Consider the following 23,375-nt stretch of genomic DNA (forward strand, 5'->3'; position numbering starts at 1 on the left):
TTGTGCGATGAACGTCCGGGACGAAACATCATCATCCTGCATGACAACGCTTGCCCCCACGCCGCTCGCCTCACATTGGAAGCAACTGCAAAGATGGGGTGGGAAGTTCTTCCAAACTCCTCCTATAGCCCTGATCTGGCACCCTCCAACTACCATCTTTTTGGATTTGTGAAGGATCAGCTGTGTGGACAACATTTTGAAACAAGGGAGGCAATTCAGAAAGCAGTGTGTCAGTGTCTTCGGAAGGCTGGAATGGAATTTTACAGAAGGGGAATTTTCAAACTCCCAGAACGCTGGGAGAAATGTGAAGAAAGAAGTGGCGATTATGTGGAAAAATAAAGAAAGGTCTGTAGATTAAGGTGGTGTATTTGGTTTGTCAATAATAAAGCATGTTACTTTACAAAAAATTGTTGCTCATGACTTTCAGTACAACCCTGGTATATTCCTCTAGCAAATAAATCAGCTATTAAGGGCACTGTCTTCAGGGATGTGAAGCTCTGAGCCTGGTAGAAGTCTACCTACACAGATCATGATATTGAAAACACTTCATAGCTATGATCACAGAACTGAAAAATTCATAGTTACGAATTGTTTTAAGTAAGAGACTCAGATGTGAAATTTGTGTAAGATGAAAGAATCAAAATAATATGTTTCTCACTCACATGGCTCCCATGAGATTCCTATAGTGTACTCAAACCGAGGCACAGTCCTTGCAGAATTTGTGTAATGTGATAATTCTGAAGCTCATAATAGTACACACACACCAATATAGCATTTTTTAAAACAGTTAAGGTGTATACTAGTTTTTGTTTTGAAAAAAGATATGACACTGCAGTCGTGTTTACATCAGTAGCCAATGCTGCCGAGGAACCATGGATTCATTACTTGTTGTTTTGATCATTCATTTTGTATCATTCAACTATGCAGCCACCATTAATTTTATCCCTCTGTAGTGAAAGTGAAAGTGTTAACTATGAGATCAATGAAAATCCCAAGATCATGGGCTACTTATTACTGTAAATAGTTTCACATTATTATTACCCATTTACCATTGCATCACTATGGCATAGAATTTCTTGCGTAAGTTTTTTAAACTCAGCATATAAACTTTCATCCTTGAAATCGATACTATAGAAATGTAAGATAATGTTCTTTGTAAAACAGTTCCTGAAGAATACTCATTTTTTACCCTGACTCTAGGCCGTTCTACACTGATTCCAGATGCCAATCTGCCATGGTCAGAATTGTCTTCAATTATTATCAGCATATGACTTATCAAAGATGAAATGAAAATACTTTCTTGCTTCCTTCTTTTTATCCCTTTTGTATCTTCATCTCCTCCCCTTCTTTATTCTTAATTTCCTTCCAATTCCATTAATTTTTCTGCTATTAGCATTTGTCTCCCTCATCTCTCTCCTTCTTGTTAAAACAGTTTCCTGACCTCTGTTCTTCTATTCATGTATCCTCCTATCTAATTCCCTCCTTTCTCCTGTATTCAGTTACCATCCCTTTCATTTATCCATTCTATCTCAACTCTTCTCCCAATATCCTAGCATTGGTATACTGGATTTTCTCTAAGCATGAAAGGAATTGACTGTAATTTACATTTAGATTTTAAACTGTTATTTTGTTAATAAAAGTAAGCAAATTTCTCTGTGGTATTTTTTTTCTAACATGGCTACTATTTTTTTTGGAGATGGATTCTAGAATTCTAGAAAATCGGAGTACACTTGACTCTAAGTACAGTTCCATAACTCCCAGTTTTCCATGCACTTAGTCTCTCACTCAGTGCAGTTCTGTGAGTTCTGATCTACCAGAAAAGCAACTCTTGAAACTGGCACAAAACTAGTGTAGAACTGTCCTTACCTTGGACTTGATAGAAGGCAGAGATTCCAACACGATCAGCCTCACTGAATGACACAGGTCCCTTAAGAAAATGAAAAAGTAGCATTAGCCAACATATTTTGAAGCACCTTTCTCAGATAAAGAATATGGAAATCACCAACATTTAAAACTTCTTTATGCAGAAATTAATCTAAATTGATCAGTTACTGTACTGTAACAAGACAGAACCAATGATCCACTGAACTCACTGAGACTCCAAGGAATTCCAGTTGCTGGAGCTGTGAAAGGAACTCTGCTGTCATGTCTCTACGACTATAGTCAAACTGATGCAATAAGATGGGAAGTCCAGTTTTCTTCCAATTTTGTTGTGCTCCACTCATAGCTAACGCCATTGCCCACACTGCATCATAAGTCTGTGGTGCATAGCGTGTCACGGGTAGAGAAAGAAGCTCAAACTCTTCCAGAAACCGTGCGTTGGTCTGCAAAAATTTTTGGAATAACTTTACAATATGGTTATATATTTAAGAATCATCAACATAAACCCACATTATGTCATCTACCTCTAAATTTCTTGCAATATTTGTGTCAGCTAAGAACGCCTTTAGTTAAAATATTATTTCAAATCATCAATGACAACTAACCAGGCCAGAATAGGAAGGCATGGCTCCCACGATGCTGTTGTGACTGGAGACAAGGAGCAACCCTTCAACAGCTGCTGCCAGATGGTGCTGTGGACATTCTGTTACATTCTCCCACCATATATCACTGGGTCCACCCTGCAGGATCCAAGCATAATCTGATCCATACATGCCTAGATGGTGAGCCTGAAACAAATGAACAATTGTGTAAGTGAATTGAGGATCTACTTAATGCCCATGGTAATTGGCAGTAAAGAGAGAAATCTTAGCACACTTACTGTGGCCAAAATGGAGGCTGCCAAACCTTTTATTGGGTGAACCATCAGACAAATTTACTAATTAACTAAGTAGAACCTAAGCAAATTATTCCATGTGTTGTATTTATTCTGGAAATATTGAGTCATAATTTAGATACTGCAACTTAAGTATTAACCCTTATCGTAACAAGTTCAATTTCACAAGTGACCAATACTGTTAGGTGTAATGGTATCACTCTAGACTTGTATTTGATAGTTGCTCAGTTCGAAACTTAAGTGCAATACTGGCTATGCTGACTGAGGTTTTACTGGCTCTTCATGACCCCTATATGAAAATGCTGAGAAAGCATCACAATTACATCATGACTGCTTTTTCCATATCCTTTTTAATTCATCATCCACATTATCCCACCATTTAACGCTGTATAGTATAGCTACTGACACCAAAATATCTAACAAAAATACAGTAAAGACACTGCATAAGGAATATGTTAAATAATTTAGTGGTATCTAACATCCACCATTTTGTGATGTTACACATAACAGTTCTCTTGTGAAGGAGGAAGAGACTATGGCACTGGTGTCAGGAAATATTGAACTATATGCTTTATTCCTGAACAAACTGATAACAACTGAAATTGTAATCTAAATAAAGAAACAGTATATGTAAAACTGGATGCCAATTCTCCACATTTGAGTACATTTCAGATTGGCATTTAAAAAAAAAAAAACCTTTTTCCAAGGTGGGGGCATGTGGTAGCGTAGGTACTTGAGTCACTATGCTACAAGCCAGAAGGTCACAGGATCGGATCCCAATGAGGTTGGTATTTTCAATTTACCTAGTCATTCCAGTTACACTATGGCCATGGGATCGACTCAGCCCGTAACAGAAATGAGTACCAGGAATATTCCTGGGGGTAAAGAGTGGCTGGTGTGTAAGGCTGACAACTTCACCATCATCTATTAGCCAATTGTCTAGAAAATGTGGGAACCTCAACATCTCACAACCCTACGGGCGTCCACAGCCTGTTACAGAGATACCTTTACCTTTTACTTTTTCAGAGCTGGCACAGTAGCATATGTGAAAGAAGTGGCCACATGGGACAGCAGGAATTTAGGGGTCACACATTTTAGAATTTGTTTTGCTGTTTGTTAAAGGAAAATTAAGTTCTGTTTATTTTTTGTTCACAACATGATCATTAGTCTGTATTAATTTAAGGCCATGTTATGCAACAGTGTAAATAAAACTTTTTAAATTGGCAACACCAGCGACAGCTAATCACAGGGTACGTAAACTTTCTGTGCTAATTGTGATGAAAATTTGGAATGCTGACTTGTCTTCAATTAAGGAAGGATGCATTTAGGTTTTTGTCAGTCCAGGTCAAGTTCTTGATTCAAGTTTGTAAAAATGTTTGGCATACCTGCATGTTAGCACCAATAACTTAATCATCCATTAAACAAACCTGTTCCAGTAAATTACAATTTCTCCTACCTCACAGAAGATTTTTGGTGCCACTTCATGAGAAAAACTTCCAATAATAATCCTCGTGTCAAGATCCTGGAATTAAGAGACATCACATACTTATTACATGCCAATTCTGGTGTCAGGATGCTGCAGTGATAAACTGAATTGTTATCACAGAGGAAATAATATTCATCATGCATAGCAAAAATGTAAATGAAAACATATATCAAAGTTGTTAGTATCCTACAGGATGGTGAATGGGATAGGAATGTACAGAGTCAGCTACTAAATTAAAAAATTCCATAACTACAGAAATGATAATGTGCATATGGAAATGGAACTTGTGCTATTGTTCAGTAATTGCTCTAGTTTCTTTGTGTCTTACTCGCAGCATGCGAAGCTGATCCTTGAAGTCTGATTCTGCAAATGTGATGGTGGCTCTACAGGTTATGTTGGCTCGCTCCAACTCTGTGACAAGGTCATTTACTGCCTGCAAAACAGGATTTTATAAATCATGGTAAAAATATATTTAGTAGTGTTCAGTCAGTGTTACCAGACTGATTGACTGAACTAACAAACTTCAACAGTTTCCATTGTTTAGGTAAGGGTTAAAGCATTTCAGCTACTGGAGTGAAATATAATAGAGAGAAGAATGCTGGAAAACATATTCCTTCTGTGTTTCTTAACCTTTTTCATGTGATGTTGCACTGAATATGGCTCGGAATCTCATGACCCTCTAGAACAAGTACAGTATGACAGATTATTTACCACAATGCACTTCTGTTGTTCAGCATTGTAGACTGTGTTTACATGCTAATGGTGGCCATGTTAAACACCTACAAAAGGAACAGTGTGACATTTCTTTTCTGCCAATTTAACTTGCTATTGTAGCTTTCTGCTATTAACATGCTCTAAAAAGAATGAAAAAGCAATAAAAATGTGGTAACATTATTTTGGTACAGCCTATAAAACTGTTGTCTATATGTGAAATTGCATTTGTGGGTATGTAGGAAAGTACACACTGGCTGTGTCTGCACATATTGTACATAGTCCCATGTATATATCTATGTGTATGTGTATGTGTATGTGTGTGTGTGTGTGTGTGTGTGAGAGAGAGAGAGAGAGAGTGTGTGTGTGTGTGTGTGAGAGAGAGAGAGAGTGTGTGTGTGTGTGTGTGTGTGGTAGCATGTAGCGCTGTTGATATGCAACTACCATGAGATGGGTGGATATACAAGGGCCGTTTCTGGGCAACGGCTCAATAAACATGTTAATGCAGCAATAGACACGAATGCAACAACTGAGGAACTGTGTTTTCAATGTGACCCATGCTGGTATATTATAAGCAAGGGACAAGGTCAGAGCTTAATCAGTTCTTAATGGAAGTCTGTGAAAAGACGATATTGTTGGAGCTGTTACCAGGAAACATATAATAACAGACTGGGAACACTAGACTGTATGTTCTAGTGAACTGCAAAGAGTGGAAATAATGACAGTGTTACAGTCATTTGTAAGTACAACATGTAAGTGGTCAATACAGTTACCAATCCTAACAACCAACTAATCCAGTTGTTGTGAGCTGTTACTGTTAGAACTGATAGCTGGTGCNGCAGTGTTACAGTCATTTTTAAGTACAACCTGTAAGTGGTCAATACAGTCACCAATCCTAACCCCATCTATAGTCAACAACCGACCAATCCAGTTGTTGTGAGCTGTTACTGTTAGAACTGATAGCTGGTGCTGGGGACAGTTCGGTAACCCAGAGGAAGGAGAGCATCTGTCATTGAAAGCCATTATTAAGCTACGGCATTGAAGACATAACTGTGTAATAGGGAACTGTAAAGTGTAGTCACACACTGTATCAAAGAGTCCAATAAATCAGGCCATCAGTCCAAACTCATCACTAGTCACTCGATCACATGAAAATGTGGTTTGTTTTCTAATGGTTCCTTATTTGTTCTGTAATGTTTACTACACACCTATCATGAAAGATCCATTCCTAGTAACAGGTGGCCCAGAGTTATGATATGTGGACACATGTTAAAATATGTAAGCTACTGGACTGAGAACGGGAATGGAGAAAGAAAGTCGATGTGCCAACCCTGGGAGGTACTAAAACATCCAATTTACTGCACTGATCTACAGAATTAAAGAAACACAATGGACTTTCATCATTCCAGCAAATATTAAAACCTCCAAGTAATGGTTTGATACAGAGAATAAAGAGAGAAACACGATGTGTTAGAACTGTCCTAGGAGGTGTTTAAACATCTAATATACTTGGCTGAACTACAGAATTAAGAAACACCATGGATTCCTGTCATGATGGCAAGTATTAAAATTTCTAAGATATTGGGCTGCTTAATGGAATGAGTAAAAGATGATCAATATCGTCATCATCAGGTGTTTAAAATTATAGTTGAGGAAAACCGCTGTACTTCTGTTATTGTGGCTTCTGTTATTAAATGTTTAACCTATGACCTCCTCTATGTGCATGTGTTTTCCAAGTGACGTCTTGTTCTTTGTGTTGTGTTGTGTGAGTTTTTTATAAACCAGTTCTCCCTCTTGTGTTGTGCTATGTCCTTTTAATGAATGCATTCATAAAAAAGACACAGCACAACACAACATGAAGATTGCATTCGTAAAAAAGATAAAGCACAACAAAACAGGAAGAACAACCCCTCACTTGGAATACACATGCACATATGTTAAAAAACTGATAACCGAAGCCACGATAAAAAAAGTTCAGCAGTTTCCTCAACTATAATTTTAAACATCTGATGATGACCATATTGGTTGAAACAGGTAGCAAAAAACTTTTAAAAAGTTAAAATTTGTATAATGTACAAAACTTTTAAAGTGAATAAATTTTAATAAGTTTTATGGAAAGACATGTTGCATGTGAAATGGTGGAACCAGTGACATTTGATATTAAGTGATGTGCAGCAGGATGCTACAATATAATATTACTGCAGTTATAGGTAGTCCTAAAGTTAATAAATAATATTTGTATGGAAGGGCTACAGAAAACTACGAGTATGAGAAAACTTTCAAAATAGTCGGTTTACTGGATAAGCTCCAAATGAAGACCCCAACAAATACACAGCAGAAGTTGTAACCAGGGGATTTGATGATTTGAATCTGGAAGTACCTGAATAGCAAATGGAGAGTCTTGCAAACTACATTTTACGGTTTGAACATGAGAAAGGAGCTAGAGAATATGGAGAAATTAAATTACTTTTGAAGCCAAGTCAATAAAGAGAATAGCTACAAGCTGGACATCAGGTTCCAAGTTCCGGCAGAAGCAAAACTATTTTGAATATCTCTCAAAACTAGATTGAATCTGGGGCCCAACCAATTTCCCATGCCAGTGATTCCGACACATTTTCAGTATGTAAAAGGCCTAGACATTACATTGTTACTCCATGGGGAAACACTCAATAATTTTACTCCTTCTATATCATCATTTAAACACGGTACAACATATATCATGATCAGCACATCTGAACAAATAATAACAGCAATTATAATTAAATCAATCCTTACACAGACCAGAATGCAGGAAATATGTAAAACTGACATAATTCTGTCCACTGACTTTGCTTTTTCTGAGAAAATATGAAGATCCTACCATTACTTGATTTCAGTAACAGAACACCTTGACCCAAATCACTGTGTTCAGCTGAAACGTAATTTTGGAGGTACTGTTCTATATGATGGATACCAACGGATTCTTTCTTAGAGGATAAAGTAGATGGAGCATGAAGGTGATCACTCACCTCCAGGAATTTTATGTCCATTCCCCAAACACATACTCATCAAGCTATTTTATACTGAATATGGTACATCCAAGCTAAACACAAGTAGCCCCTCTCCTAAGTCTCCATTATAAAATGGTTCAAAGGTCACATTCACCAGAGAATAGACGTCCTCATTCTGACTAAGTGCGGTGACAGTGTCCCAACCGAAACCCCTGACAAAGGCCAGCCGAGCTGGGTTATGTGACGAATCTGGTGCCACCGTGCGATAGAACAGGGGAAACTCCTGACGATCACTCAGCACTGGCGACGTCGAACCGAAAGACACCTGGAACATGTAACAAACAACAAACAGACTGGAAAAATATAGGCTTGTCAAAATGTTTTATTTCTCTTGCAGACAATTTCAGGAAGTGAGAATTTGTAAATTTGGATCCTACAAACAAACGTTGAGTTAGACACAAAACAATAGACAAAATTACAGTTTTATGTATGTAAATCTTCACATGATTAATATATAACATTTATGGGAAAATGACACTACAGAACGGTGATAGCTCCAAACCGTATGAGCCAGGGATATGTTTATGAGTTGGTGAAAATTTCGAAGAAAGTCAGAAGAGTGAGTGTTTCCAGAGTCACAATGTTGTTAATACTAACAGATAATCCAGCAGTGTATCCGGAACAACTGGGGAATCACCATGAATGAAATTTCATCTACAATGAGCCCAAAAAGAGGTAAGAACGGCTTGAGATCCAACAGAAAATATTATTCTGATGAAATCGGGATTCATGCCGCCCACTGAACCAAAAGAATTGAGAAACAGGTAGATTAGTATACAATAGGATATATCAGCTAGTATGTAATTATTTTGACAAATTTACAATAAAAATATTTACTTTTCTTGCTTGCCTAATTTTTTTTGTTTATTTTAAGATCATGAGAGTATTGATACAATGTGGTGTCAAATGGCAGGACAACTGATAAATGATGAATTCAAAAGGATTTTAAATGAAGCGACCGTGGTGTAATTAGGTATTAACCCAGCATTTACCTGGGGAGACAGAAGAAAACTACGAAAATAGCTGATGTCCAGCCCAATATTCAAACCGAGTACTTCCTAAATGCAAATTAAAAGGGTTACGACCACACCAAACTTCTCAGTACTTGCCTTACTATGGACAGCATAAATTCTGTGTGTTATATCAGGCTACAGAGCCCTGTGTGTGTGTGCACGCACATGTGCTTTTGTTTGAGTGCATATAGGCCTATATGTGCAAAGAGGTAAATACATTCTGAAGAATTAACCTCTCAAGAACCACACAACAGTATCACATTTCACTGTGTTGACACTGTAAACACAACAGCAATACACAATATAAGACATTGCACCAGCTATCAAGTAAGTTGAATTTAACAAGTCGTCTCATCATTCAGCTTCAATATAATATTAATTTTAACTCTTTATAATTTTAACAATCAAGTTTCTTCCGTCAAATGTGACACTTTTTTAAGTTTTCCACCTCGTCAGCACCTGCCTTACATGTTTCGGCTCACCACGGAGCCATCATCAGAGGCATTTATAGTAGAAAAAGAAATCACCAACACACAAAACTTCACTTTGTCCAAGATAGCCACGTTCCAGTTAATTAAAATAATTACAAATAGTTAAAATTACCCAGAATGTCGATTCACTAAAAGTTTTTCACACACCACAGTAGCTTCCTTATTTGATTCGTCGTTAATTCTGTAAAATTNGCTTACTCATTGAGCTGAGCCCTTCTAGAGAAGCCGCCAATTGTGCAGCTACTCAAGAATTTCCCAGCATTTTATGGAACCAGAAGGTTCATTACCATGTTCACAAGAGCCACCCACTGCTCCCTATCCTGAGCCAGATCAATCAAATCCATACCATCCCATCCTATCTCTCTAAGATCCATTCTAATATTGTCCACCCACTTAAGCCGTGGTCTTCCTAGTGGTCTCTTTCCTTCTGGCTTTCCCACCAATATCCTATATGCATTCCTCTTCTCCCCCAGTCATGCTACATGCTCTGCCCACCACATACTCCTTGACTTGATCATTCTAATTATACTTGGAGAAGAGTACAAGTTATGTAGCTCCTCATTATGCAGTTTTCTCCAACCTCCTGTCACTTTATCTCTCTTCGGTCCAAATATTCTCAACACCCTGTTCTCAGACACCCTCAGTCTATATTCCTCCCTTAATGTCAGAGACAAAATTTCACACCCATACAGAACCACCGGAAAAATTATAATTTTGTGTATTCTAATTTTTAAGTTTTTGGACAGCAGACGAGAAGACAAAAGGTTCTGGACTGAATGCTAGCAAGCATTACCCGAGTTCAATCTCCTCTTGATTTCCTCCTGAATCAGGTTTTGATTTATCGTCATTTCAAATATCTGAACTTTGTCACATTTTCAAAACACCTGTTTCTTACTGCATAGAAAAATAAAGGGGATCTACTTATATGGTGATTTCACGTCTTATTTTAACATTGAAGGACCACAGACAAAGTTGTCCCCATCGAACAAATTTACACTTCAGTTGATGGTACCTGCACTATATTCCAGTATGGCGTCATTTTGGCCAGACTCTCTGTGACTTCAGAACAAGCGGTCCCCAGGAGCATGATCATGCGCGTTGACTTCTGGGTATATAGAGCGTGGAAGAAAGCGTCCACTCCCACACCGGGGTCGCACTGCAACAAGAGAAGACAGTACAAGAATTCTGCCCATTCTTGTTGTTTCGTATTTCTTTACTTATTTTTCCGATTAAGTTCCGTTTTACTCCATTACCAGAAATTTCTGCATGGTTGACTGATAAAAATGTGCTTTATCCTTACTCCGAGTTCGACCAAGTGCGGGCTGCAGATGGAGACCAAATTAGGGACGCTAGGTACAGAGGTCGTAATAGCGTGCTGGCTGGTCGAGCCTGTAGCATTCCTTAGGATATGATGTATTAAATTGCTGGCCTAACTGTTAAATATTTAAAATGTGGTTGCATCCAAGCACGGTATTAGCAAGTCAGTATGAAATAAGTCGATTCCAAAGGGTTCTGACGATGGTGTATTTTCTTTTCTTGGCACTACAGCCCCAGTGGGCCTACGCCTACCTCCATGAACTTCTCCGTTCACTTCGGTTTTTCTAGATCTTACACATTCGGTAGGACTCCTTGGGCGGGTGATCAGCTCGTCGCAAGGCCTCTACCTGTACACAAACACAGAAAAACGCACATTCACAAACTAAACATTCATGCCCTGGGTGGGATTCGAGCCCACGATCCCGGTTTCCAAGCAAGCGAAGACAGTACATACCTTAGACCGCTCGGCTACCGTGACCGGCGACGATGGTGTATAACATTCAGAATTTCTGGGTTTTTGGACGATGGACCAAGGTCCGAAAACCCAGTAATTTTGAAGATGCGAATATAAGGTACTTCCGAAAAAGGATGCTGCAGCCAGCTGAATATTTCGCGAATCATTTCGATGCTTGAGGTGTGAAGAGCTCTCGAAGCTAATTATGTTCCTGCTGCTACCGTACAGCCTGATAGGGACTTATAACAGTCGCATAAATTCATCTTCCGTTGACCGGCAGAGATAGTTTATGAATTATTTTAAGGGTTCGTTGTATCCTAGTGTCTGAGTACGCCTGACTTTGGAGGAACAGAAGTGTGCAGAATAGTGTTTTCTGCTGTCCGTCTGCAATCAATGAGAGGACCTTACACAAAATGCCAACTCCTGCAATGTAAAGGGATAGAATTGACTGGTTATTTTATGGTATAAAAACATAAGCAATAAATTGCGGATAGCAGTCACCAAACTCGTCTATTGCTCTCATTTTATGGAACTGAAAGATTCACTGTTGACAGCCTAATATCAACGATGTACATTGAAACATACAGCCAAATTATATAATGTTTGAGGTTTTCACGGCTGTGACTATGAAGAATACTATTATCTGAGATGCGGCGCCGTGCAGATATTTTGTAAACCGACGTTTCGACATCTTAGAAGATGACATTCTTCATACAGCTAAATTAATTTGTAACTGAGTTTTTAAAAATGTTGTGTGGAAGGAAAGACATTTTTATTTATTATCCTTTATCAAGCTTACAAGAACCCGTCACTAGATCATGTCATTTTCAGACGATTCCGGTCAACATCCACACGTCCTGTTTCTTTAAAGCCCACATATAAAAGAAAAAGAAAAAATAAAGTAGTCCTTTGAAATATGAAGTTATCACGGGGTGACTATGAAGATTTGTCTTCTGGGATGTAACAAATTGTAGCCTGGTAAATGTTTCAGCCTTCAATGATGAGGCAGTTTGTTCCACAAATTTTTCGGTAAATGCCTGCCAGACTATACAGAGTCACATCCCAGAATGCAGTAATCTTCGCAACATTTTAAAGCCTCTGATTGGTTCGCGACAGTAAAGATACACTGTGAATTACCAATATTATTTTGGATACTGTGCATTGTGAGAGGTATAAATATATTGTGACACATTAACGCACTGTCAGGCAACGTTTCGGTAAACACCCCATGACGTGCATACAACAATAGGACGAATTTTTATAGATCGTTGTTAGCCAACAATCAGCGAGCCAATGGACTGGCGAGATGGCTATCACGTGACCTGTGTGTTCTGCGCTACGCGGTGAATTAATGAAACAGTGTCTAATAAAGGAATAAGGAACGTCGTTGCTCTTAGATGGCGCAGAAATCCCTAAGTCAGATCTACATAGTGTAATAGGATGCTGAAATATAATATCCGGGTAATATATTGCAACATACACGCAACAACGAATCGAACAAGAGGACTTCAGCGATAACACTTCTGACTTGTACTCGGAGGATGTCGAATAACGAGCCTGCCACCGACTGTCATGACGGTGACTTTTCGTTCTTTTGCTCAGTCCCTCCAGGCAAATCCCTGGTAGTATTTTAACCTGGTCTATAATAAATACTTCAGAAAATTTAAAATCCATTATTCACTATCATCTAATCATTCCATGTTATGCACTCCTGAGTTCCTTACAGGATTGGTAAATAAATAGCAAATTATAAATGCACAAATAAGCAAGTAAAGTAAGTAAAAGTAAAGGTACCCTGTAACAGGCCGTAGAGACCCATAGGGTTGTAAGGTGTAGAGGTTCCCACATTTTCTACAAAATCGGCTCATAAGTGGCGGTAAATTTGTCATCCTTACGCGCCGGCCGCCCTTTATCCCCCAAGTATATTTCAAGAATATTCTTGGTACGCATTTCTGTTAGAGGATGAGTCGACCCCAGAGCCATAGTGCGAGTGGAAGGATTAGGTAAATTGAAAAATCCACCTCTTCGGACTCGATCCCGCGACCTTCCGGCTTGTAGCATAGTGCCTCAACCAACTACGCTACCTCGTGTCCTCAAAGGTGTCCCAGAAGGTTAGAAATATCAGGGAACCTCTCTAATTCTCACACAAACGCCAGTGTGGCTGCAGCATCCTAACACGCATTTGGTGTTTGAAATACTGTAGGACGCCGAGAGACCCTTTGACCATATTAGATAGAAAATGTCAGGTTAAATAAGAAACTCTTGAAAATTTCATAATATATCTCTCGGGATTGGCGGATCCTGAAAGAGGCCGATGCTCCCAAGGGTCTTGGAATGATTTTGTAGAAGGCTGTGGGTACACAATTTATAGATCAAGACTATTCTAGGAATGAAGATGTACAGATCTGAGAGTTTGTTATGTGTCAAAATTGATTAGAAATGTTAAAGAAATACAAGTTTCGTAGTGCTGAATGTTGCGAAGAGATGTTGTATGTCCGCTATCGTGATGCAGAGACGTAGAGAAGTCTCCCTCAGGACAGAATTACGTTCGACATATCCCCACAGGATCTCGGATTAAAAATAGTGTACCCATACTACGCCCTTTGCGTCAGTAATGCGTGTTCCCATTTCAGTTGATGCAACAAGATAGAATGCTTCTAGAATATTCTAGAATGTTTGGGTACTCTTAGCTAGAGCGACCCTCGCCCTGTTCAACATCCGAGTGTCGTAAGACAGTGACAGCCATGTCTCTTATTCGAAGATTTAACAGTTCAACATATCATTATATACTTGATGCCAAAGTCCTACTGCTCTTGTTTCGGTAGTCCGGATATGAGCCACGTTGCATTATTAGAAGCAACGTTAACCAAAAATAGCTACTTGGATCCATTATTATTACTTTTACATTAATCTCTCTTCATATATATTTACACATAAGTACATAAAAGTAAAAATGTTAAGTTGTCCTTGTGATGAAATAAGTACTATGCCATGAACACGTAGTGGGGAAGTGGAGGTATGGCTCGACCATTGACCTCGGCACTTGAGGAAGTGAGTGCACATAGGTGCATAGATGATTTAATTAATGTGTTCCCATAATTAGGTCATGTGCCCAATTATGCAACAGAAAATCATAACTTGTAATCTTCGCAAAATAATTTAGGGTGATAAAATCAAAGACAATTAAGTTGGTCAGAGCTTGTAGCTCCCATGGGTGACAAGAGAAATGGGCGCAAAATTTTAGTGAGGAAACCTATAGGAAAGAGATTACTTGGGAGATCTACGCTTAGAATAGTTGCAAAATGGATGTTAAAGGAATAAGATGTGAATATATTGTTAGATCCCAAATTTTTCCTTCTCATTTGGTGTGCAGATATTTGTTTAAATGAATTGAAATTCTGAAAGTCTGAAATTAAGTTCGGAAATTGACTGAATTTTAGGGATTTTTTCTTACTTTGGTACGAGTTGAAAGTTGGTAAGAACTCTGATAACAGAACAGTAGTTGTAATTGTTTCTTTAGGGACTACATCTGACTTCCAGTCGCCACTGAACGCCTTTATTACAGATCAGAGTTTGACTTAATTGCAAGGGATTTCGCGTGCATGGTGGTTATGTTGGCAGAATTTAGAAGTTTCTAATACTCGTACCTGTAACAACAGCACATTATTTGCAGTCGCTCCTCAGGGACCACATCTAACTTAGAATCGCCACTCAACACCTGTAGTGCTGATCATCTTTTGTCTGAATTTTATGGAATATCTATTCGATTTACGGCGCTACCCGATTTTCTGAGAAGTAGTGGGTCTGGAACGGGGTCCACTCAGCCTCGTGAGGATAACTGAGGAGCTATTTCAAAGAAATAGAGGCTCCGGTCTGGAAAACCGAGATTAACGGTCATGGGGATCCTTTGCGCTGACCATGCGACACCCACTATCCGCTAAAGTTGGCACTAACTTCGCCGACAAGCGGCGGTCGCTCGACCGGCATAGTTCGCTTGTGGACTTCAGGCCACGGAGTTAGTTTGTTTTTATAATTACTATTAATAAAAAAAAACACAAATTTGTCTATAGGTGACACGAGAGTCTACTTACACTGATATTAAAACCAGAAATGTTCAAAGCAGAACTATGATAGGTTTCTGAGCGAGATATTCCGTTCACAACATGGAAAGTGTTAACGGGAAACTGAACAATTTTCTGGTAAATCAGTCTGAAGGTTTAATCGGAAAGGATCCGCAGGCAGTAGGAACCAGTCTGCATTATGGAAAGCTATTTTTTTTCTTCAAAATTAATTTTATAATATTTTCCATTCTCTTCGTGTTTCCCTCTTTCAGTGAACGTTAAGCTGATCGAAGAAATTTCAGTTTGTATATTACGTAAGACTGAGGATAGGAATAGGTTCACACTGGGCTCTTTTATACAACAGCCGTTAATAGGCCTACTATATCAGTCACTGATGATGAAGACGATGATAAATGAGCATGAAACATCGGTGGAATGATTAATGAAAGGACAGAACGGAAATACTCTGAGAAAAACTTGCCACGGTGCCAATTTGCCCACCAAAATCCTCGGTAGTATTAACGATGAAGAGACGCCTATGCTGTAACCGCCAGGAGATTTTATGTACTTAGTGCACACTGTTGCCAACCTTCTTATTTTCTCCAACACTATATGTCGTAGAGCTGGTGGAAAAACTTCCCGTCTTTCTAAACACAACGCATTCAGGAGTTTAGGTGAATAATTTAAAGCTATATGAATTCTGTTCACAAAATAATAAAGACTGGAGAAAAATACTTAAAAGAAAACTTCATAATTTTATACTTCATGAACACATCATGAAGCTCACAGTAGCCTTTAAGAACAGCTCTGTCTTTTCGGATATATTGCCCTGAAGTCCGCCGAAAGTTAAGCGAGGCTTCAAAGAAATATGTCGCCTCCATCTTCAGGGCTGAAGAGTAAGTCAAGCAAGAAACTAACATGAAGTAGGCAGTAAGAAATGGGTCCATTGACTTTCAACGGACTGCACAAAACACCATATCCAAGAAGACAGAATTCATCAAATGTGAAGAAACCTAACCTATACTAAATGATAAAGGACCAAATTACACGAAGTTATATCAACTGATATTTTCCTACGCTGAAGTTTTGTGAGAATTTTTCGCAGTTACGGTGACGGAACAAAACTGAAAACATATCTGGAAAATTTAAAATAATATAAATTTGTACAAGTAGAATTCATACGCAAAGATATGCCAGTACGTTGTGTAATTAATTAAGTCAGAGGACCAGATCACTGGCATTCATCTGTGCAAGAAATTCTCTTCCTTCATGGAAACTTAAACAATTTAGCACTCACCCACTAACTACCTACATAACTAACTAACTCCATGGAATTGAGCCCTTCTTGAGAAGCCGCTAGTCGCTCAGCTACTCAAGAATTTCCCAAAAATTTATGGAACCAGAAGGTACATTGATATGTACTATATCTGCTCGCTTGGAAACCGGGATCGCGGGTTCGAATCCCACTCAGTGCATGGATGTGTGTGTGCGTTTCTCTGTGTTTGTGTACAGGTAGAGGCCTTGCGACGAGCTGATCACCCGCCCAAGGAGTCCTACCGAATGTGTAAGATCTAGAAAAACCGAAGTGAACGGAGAAGTTCATGGAGGTAGGCCTAGGCCCATTGGGGCTGTAGTGCCAAGAAAAAAAAAAGAAGGTACATTACAGTACTTACAAGAACCTTCAACTGATTCCTGTTCTGAAGCAGCCGAATTCAGTCTACGTCACCCTAAACCCATTTCTGCAAGATATATCTTAAAATTATCCTTCTATAGTGCTGAAGGTGCCAATCGTGGATCTATCCTTAAGCTGCTATGAACTACTCCTCCCCCGCTTTCACACTATACTACTGCATGACCCATTTTAATATTATCCTCATCTAGCCCAATGTGGTCTCTTTCATGAAGTATTTCGAATAAAACTGTGTGAGAATTTCTCATTTTCCCCATGCGCAATCGAACCCATTCGTTTTGACATAATCTTTCCAACGATATTACGTGAAGGATACAAATTATGAAGCTACTCGTTATGTAATTATCATTAGTCATTTCATTACTTTTCTGGATCTAAATATCTTCCACGGCATTTTCTCTCAATCACGTCTCGATCTAAATTCTTCCTCTGGAGTAATATCTCATGTCTTACATTAATTACTCCTTCTTTGCAGTTCACTCGCCTTAGTATCGGCTTTCGCCTGAGCTTTCTTCACGTAAATATTACTGAAATAATTAAATCGCTTACAATTTGCATGTTGAATCAGTTTCCTTAATGCAACCTCAATAGACTTAATAAAAACATTGAGAGGTCACTCTAATTTCTTAAAGAGCTTGTAAAACTTAATTTATTGAAAAGAGAACACTGGATTATTCTAACTGAGCACTAATCGTACAGGTCCTCAGAAGTAAAGGACTTGAAAACATACAACTGATACGAATATTTACACTAGCATCACTGCATGGTCTTCACAACTGTACATATCAAACCATGAAAGTCAAAGACAAAGTTATGTTGCGACCGACGGTCAGTCGATCAGTCTGTCTTGGTGTCAAACACCCATCTGTCTCCCAAGACCAGATTTCTGTTACTGTCAGACAGTCCCGGATTTGACGATGTGAGGTGCCTTCTCTGAGGAGAGGACTGATCTGTCGTTTACAATTGCTGCTGGTCTTCGCCAGCACAGTCATTCTTGGCTCCAACTCACGAGGGACTTGTAGAGTCGTGGAATCAGCGCGAAGCGATAACGCACTCGTTGCCAGCGACGTTACTCTGGAAACCTTACAGTGACAGTTGCTTAGTAACGGCGAGTAAACAGTCGTTGCTATGTAAGGTCTCCAACAACAGTGGATCGTGTGCTAGCCAATCGCGAGCTAGAAACCATTCGCTGCCTGGCAACGGCTGAGTAAACAGCCGGTGCTAGGCAAAGACTGCAACAATACGAATGTTCCCAACATCGGACAAGGCGAAGCCCGACACAGAAAGTACTGTATAAGAGGCTTAAACTTGGCGGTCAGGCATACGACCGTTCAAGTGACTAGACTGCCGTGGTAGCGAATACTACTAGAAACAGGGGCATAATCTGCTGTACTGAGCCTGGATTAACAGAGGCCTTGTATATATTGTACATAGAAATAGGAAATAAAATTAAATTTGTAAATATATGTAAATACTGAAAATGGACTTACTAATACGGACCATGACTGATAAATGATAAACCAGAGCTCTCGTCAGAGAGGGCGCCCCAAATAGACCGGAGAGTAACTTTCATATAAGGAAAAAAAATAGAAAAAAATCTGGTCATGAGCCCCAGAGACAGACAGACAGACAGACTGACTGACCGTCAGTCGCAATAAGACTGTGTTATGGAAGAAGATTGGAAGTTAAGTGAGAGAGTTCGACAGTTCTCCAGTATAGTGAGAGTTGACAATACGGCGGAGCGACTGTGAAACGACTAGTTCAACATTTTGTGTTATAATTACATTGAATTGTAGTTACGTGGAAGAGTAATAAAGTGACGTCACAAGAATACAGACCTCAAAGTCTTGTTTCACGACAGGACTCATGACTATATTTTACGGTCTCAGATTTGAAACTCCCCAACCTGCAGGGCCAGGTGCCCGTATTTATATCCCCCAGGAACAGGATGACCCATTTATACCTCCCAGGCACTGGGTTCCTTCTTCTTCGCCTCCTACGACTCGCAGGGCCATGGTCAAGGTATTCGAACCCACTTCCACACGGGGCAATTGCTTCATGCATGATGATAAATATATATACAGGGTGTTTCACGACTTTAGGTCATAACTGCAGGAGGTGATTTCCTAGGTCTTTGTGATCAAAAAATTTCATATAAACATATGCCCGATTTTGGACGGTTACGGAGTTATGACCGTTTTTTCATTCCCGCACACGCCCTCGTCTGAACCGCGCCTATCAGCTGGCCGGTCGCTTATCTCAACGTGTGGGTGGGGTGCCATATCCGGCCAAGGCTAGCGAATACTAGTCTGCCGTGTGCTGATTGGATGAAGGAACTGGTTTACAATGTGAAGGTCGCAACGCGAGACGCGTTGCTCGCTCGCATTCTGGAAGCCGCTGACCAGATAAGGAACAACCAGCTCAAGTTGCTACGTGCCAGCCGCGCAGTTCACAGCCGAGCGGCGGCTTGTCTTGCAGTCGACGGTGGAATTTTCGAAAATAAGCTATAACCACCAATAAAATCAAATTGAAGGTAATTTCACGAAGTTAACTTTACGTTCATACTTTAAGTGTATCATGTATTATGNCATGACCTGTCCACCTCATCTTCCTTGACTTGATCATTGTAATTATACTTGGAGAAGAGTACAAGTTATGAAGCTCCTCATTATGCAGTTTTCTCCAACATGTATATAGGTGTATACGAATGGTTACCTAGTGACGAAACACAGATGAACGTGTGTATGAACTGCTTTATGCCTAATGCATAAGAACTGAGTTCCGTCAAGTGCAACAATTTCTAATAAATGGAAGAAACCGACCCTAAGTGGGCATCTTGAAGAAATGAACTAACAATGTTAAAGGAAATAATTTACATAAGTCTTTAATATATTACTGGTTATCCAAGTGACCTACTGAAAAGGTCGATGTAATTAGTGCTAGTGATGAAGATTATTGTTAAAGGTGAGTGGTTAAATACGAGTAATTAAAGTAATTAGCCCCTTTGTCATTTGCAAAATACAGTAACAGCAGTCGTAGTAATTTTGCAGTTAAATAACAGCGTGGAACATATTAATCCCTGATGTTATAAATCGCTTTACATCTGGTTGGTTGTGTTGTGGGTTTTGTTGTGCAGTTCGCGGTAATGCCGAGTGTGCAATGATGGGTTGAATATCCTCTGTGAAGATCGTGAAGATTATGCTCTATGCCATAATCCGTACATCCTTTGTCTTCCAGCAACACGTCTAGAGGCGAAGATCGTATAGAAACGGGGAATTGGGTCTTCCTATAGGCCTATTTTTCTTTCGTCTTTTTATACAGAGATAAGACACGTAAAGGAAAGGTTCTACAAGGTTTGTCCATTTCTTAGCAAGTGTCAAAGTTTTGTAGGATTGTCGCGAAATACGTGAGGGTCTTATAGGAATTAGGGGTTATCTCGAGTTCGTATCCCTGTGCCCAACTTTTTTGGAAGTCACGCTGTAGTTCCTTAGATAATGTTCGAAGTAGAAAGTTGTTTCTATAACTACTAAGATGCGGAGAGGGCGTGGAGGAAATCTGCTATTTTTTACAAGCCTATGAAGGAAATGGCAGTAAAACATATATGTACAGGTCCACGAATCCTCAACCACTGTGCTAGATACAGAGGTCAGTGGTAAGGTGTGCAAAGAACAGCCCACACTGAACTTATTACGTAGGAGAAAAGGTGGAAAATACATAGAACCCACTTTCAGGAATAGAACTTAAACAACTGTGTTCCTTAGACGTCAGTTGACTGAACTATCATATTTTGTTTAGGGCATTATTCAAACTAAAAGATTTAAAGAAATGTAATTGGAAAGCCATGCTTGTACGTTTATATGTAGTTTCTGTCAAAGTATGAAGCATCTGGAATTTCAATTTTGAAAAAAAATAATATTGCTGTAGGAGTCACGGTGCACAGTCTGTATAGTGGAAGGATACGGACTGAAGGCTTGGGGTTCGATTCGCGATAGGGGCAAGAGATTTTTCCTTCCCCACCGAGTCCAAANGCTAAAATATTTAAAGAAATGTAATTGGAAAGCCATGTTTGCACGTTTATATGTAGGTTCTGTCAAAGTATGAAGCATCTGGAATTTCAATTTTGAAAAAAATTAATATTGCTGTAGGAGTCACGGTGCACAGTCTGTATAGTGGAAGGATACGGACTGAAGGCTTGTGGTTCGATTCGCAATAGAGGCAAGAGATTTTTCCTTCCCCACCGAGTCCACGAGTCCAAAGCCACTCTAGGACCAACATATTCTCTCTCACAATGGGTACCAGGGGGTTTTCTCCTTGGAGTAAAGAGACAAGGAGTGAAACTGACAACTTACCTCCATTCAGTGCCGAGGTCAAGACTTGTGGATATATACATCCACTCGTTCGTACGTTTTCGTGGCGTGGTGCCTAATTAATTAAGCACAGGGACAATTTTACCTTCTTTCCTACTTCATGTGGTGTTAACCGACGTTTCGGAGGAACGTTCGCCTCCATCTTTAGGGTAGAGGGGAAAATATAAGAAATCCGCAAGCGAAGAGACCGTGAGAGCCANTCAGTGCCGAGGTCAAGACTTGTGGATATATACATTCACTCGTTCGTAGGTTTTCATGGCATGGTGCCTAATTAATTAAGCACAGGGACAATTTTACCTTCTTTCCTGTCTCATACGAGCAGGGACAATTAAGTTTGTATAGAGACTTCGATACGTGCTGGAGAACCTAGGTACCGTGGTTCGATTGCAAGCAAGGGCAAGAAATATTTCTCTTCTCTACTGTGCCAAACCCGGTACCGAGGCCCACCCGGCCTGTTATCTAATTGGTAACAGAAGTTATTATTTAGGATAAAGTGGCCGGTGCGTGAAGCTGACCATTCGCCTCCATCTAGCGCCTAGATTATGAATACGTGGAGCAATATCTCCATAGCACCATAAGTCTTCATGATCTGGTGCTAATTAAGCACAGAGAAAATTTTACATTTACTTTCCTTTAAACCATATGTGTGTGTACTGTTGTGTTATTATGTGTGGAAATGTGTATACAAAATGGTCGAACCTATCGAACTACGTAACTAATTATCTAACTTTATAAGTAATTAACTACCTGCGTAATAGACTATTGACGTGCCTATTTCTGAGTGTCTAACTTGCAGTGTAAGTAGGCCTACCGCACTAAATGTCAAAGTCGCTAATACAAAAGAGTGCACTAGACCTTACTTTGACCTTACTCACTAAAATTCACAATACCAGCAACAGCAAAACTTCTTCATTGAATTCTGAGACTGCAGGGAATAATTTCTCGCTTAAACATAACCATGTAAAGTGCATGCTTTCGTAAAGCCAATAGATAGTAACTTTTTATGTAGCTATTTGAGCCCATGCATTCCTTGCGCAAGGTGCAAAAATAAATTAAAATTCCGGGGGTGGGGTCTGTGCACGGCTTTATCTCTCCCTCTGATTGTTTTTTACCTTAATATTTGCATTTTTCAATACCCTTGCTTACTACGTGTTTTTCCCATCTCAACATTCATACGATGACATACTTCAATCTGTAGCGGCCTCCGTAGTCTAGGAGTATCTTCCCCACCTCATGACTAAAGATACGCGGGTTCAAACCCGGCGGAGATCGTGGAATTTTTAAAGGCCGAAAAATTTAGGGAAAAAGTCCTCCGGGAGGGACTTTAAGCCGTTGGTCCCGTGTCGTAGATTTACGGCACGTAAAAGATCCTCATGTCTCTAGGAGACCTCTGAGCAAAATTAGGCAAAAAGTTTCCCGCCCAAGTAGTTTCCAGTGCCTCTGGTAGGTGGGGGAAGTATCGGGTACCGAGGGCCGACCTCGTTGGCTGAACGGGGCTGATAGCACGCACCAGTACCCGTAGGGTATGGCGACTGGTAGAATATCAAAGGGGGACGTACAATAGACTATTAGTCGCGGTGCATGGGGAAACCCACCCCATCCAATAATAATAATAATGATAATTCACTCTGTGGTATTGAACCTGTCTCATTCTAATACTAGAACGGACATATTTATCCACCGCTCATCGACAAATGAAGAGTCCTGTGCCTCTGTTTCTCTCGAGATAAGTGTGTAGTGATCTTTGTTAAAAGTATTCTCTCTCCATGCAACGAGGTCTAAGCTTAACGCAAGATTGAAATATAGTGAATTTGTGCAGATATGACGCTAATAGTCCAATGATACATGCTAACCAGCACTAAAGCACAACGTTCTCAGCGCATTCCTTGGGTACTCCATTACAGCAATATATCCAGATTATGCAATACTTTCTCGCTGGATGGATTAAAGTTTTATGGA

The 23,375-nt window shown here is 39.6% G+C and overlaps 1 protein-coding gene across 1 annotated transcript in view; it reads right to left on the bottom strand.

The window, feature by feature from the left end:
- The window catches only part of LOC111862084, a 322,966-nt gene that overhangs the window by 13,608 nt on the left and 285,983 nt on the right, over positions 1–23,375 (bottom strand). Inside the window, exons 4-10 of the mRNA XM_023847176.2 lie at positions 10,540–10,683; positions 8,118–8,288; positions 4,591–4,695; positions 4,233–4,298; positions 2,487–2,669; positions 2,094–2,324; positions 1,867–1,927 (exon numbers count right to left, since the gene is read on the bottom strand). Coding sequence (XP_023702944.1) covers positions 1,867–1,927; positions 2,094–2,324; positions 2,487–2,669; positions 4,233–4,298; positions 4,591–4,695; positions 8,118–8,288; positions 10,540–10,683 — 961 coding nt within the window. The remainder of the gene's footprint in view (positions 1–1,866; positions 1,928–2,093; positions 2,325–2,486; positions 2,670–4,232; positions 4,299–4,590; positions 4,696–8,117; positions 8,289–10,539; positions 10,684–23,375) is intronic.

The sequence above is a fragment of the Cryptotermes secundus genome, unplaced genomic scaffold, assembly GCF_002891405.2.
Source record: "Cryptotermes secundus unplaced genomic scaffold, Csec_1.0 scaffold400, whole genome shotgun sequence".
NCBI lineage: Eukaryota > Metazoa > Arthropoda > Insecta > Blattodea > Kalotermitidae > Cryptotermes > Cryptotermes secundus.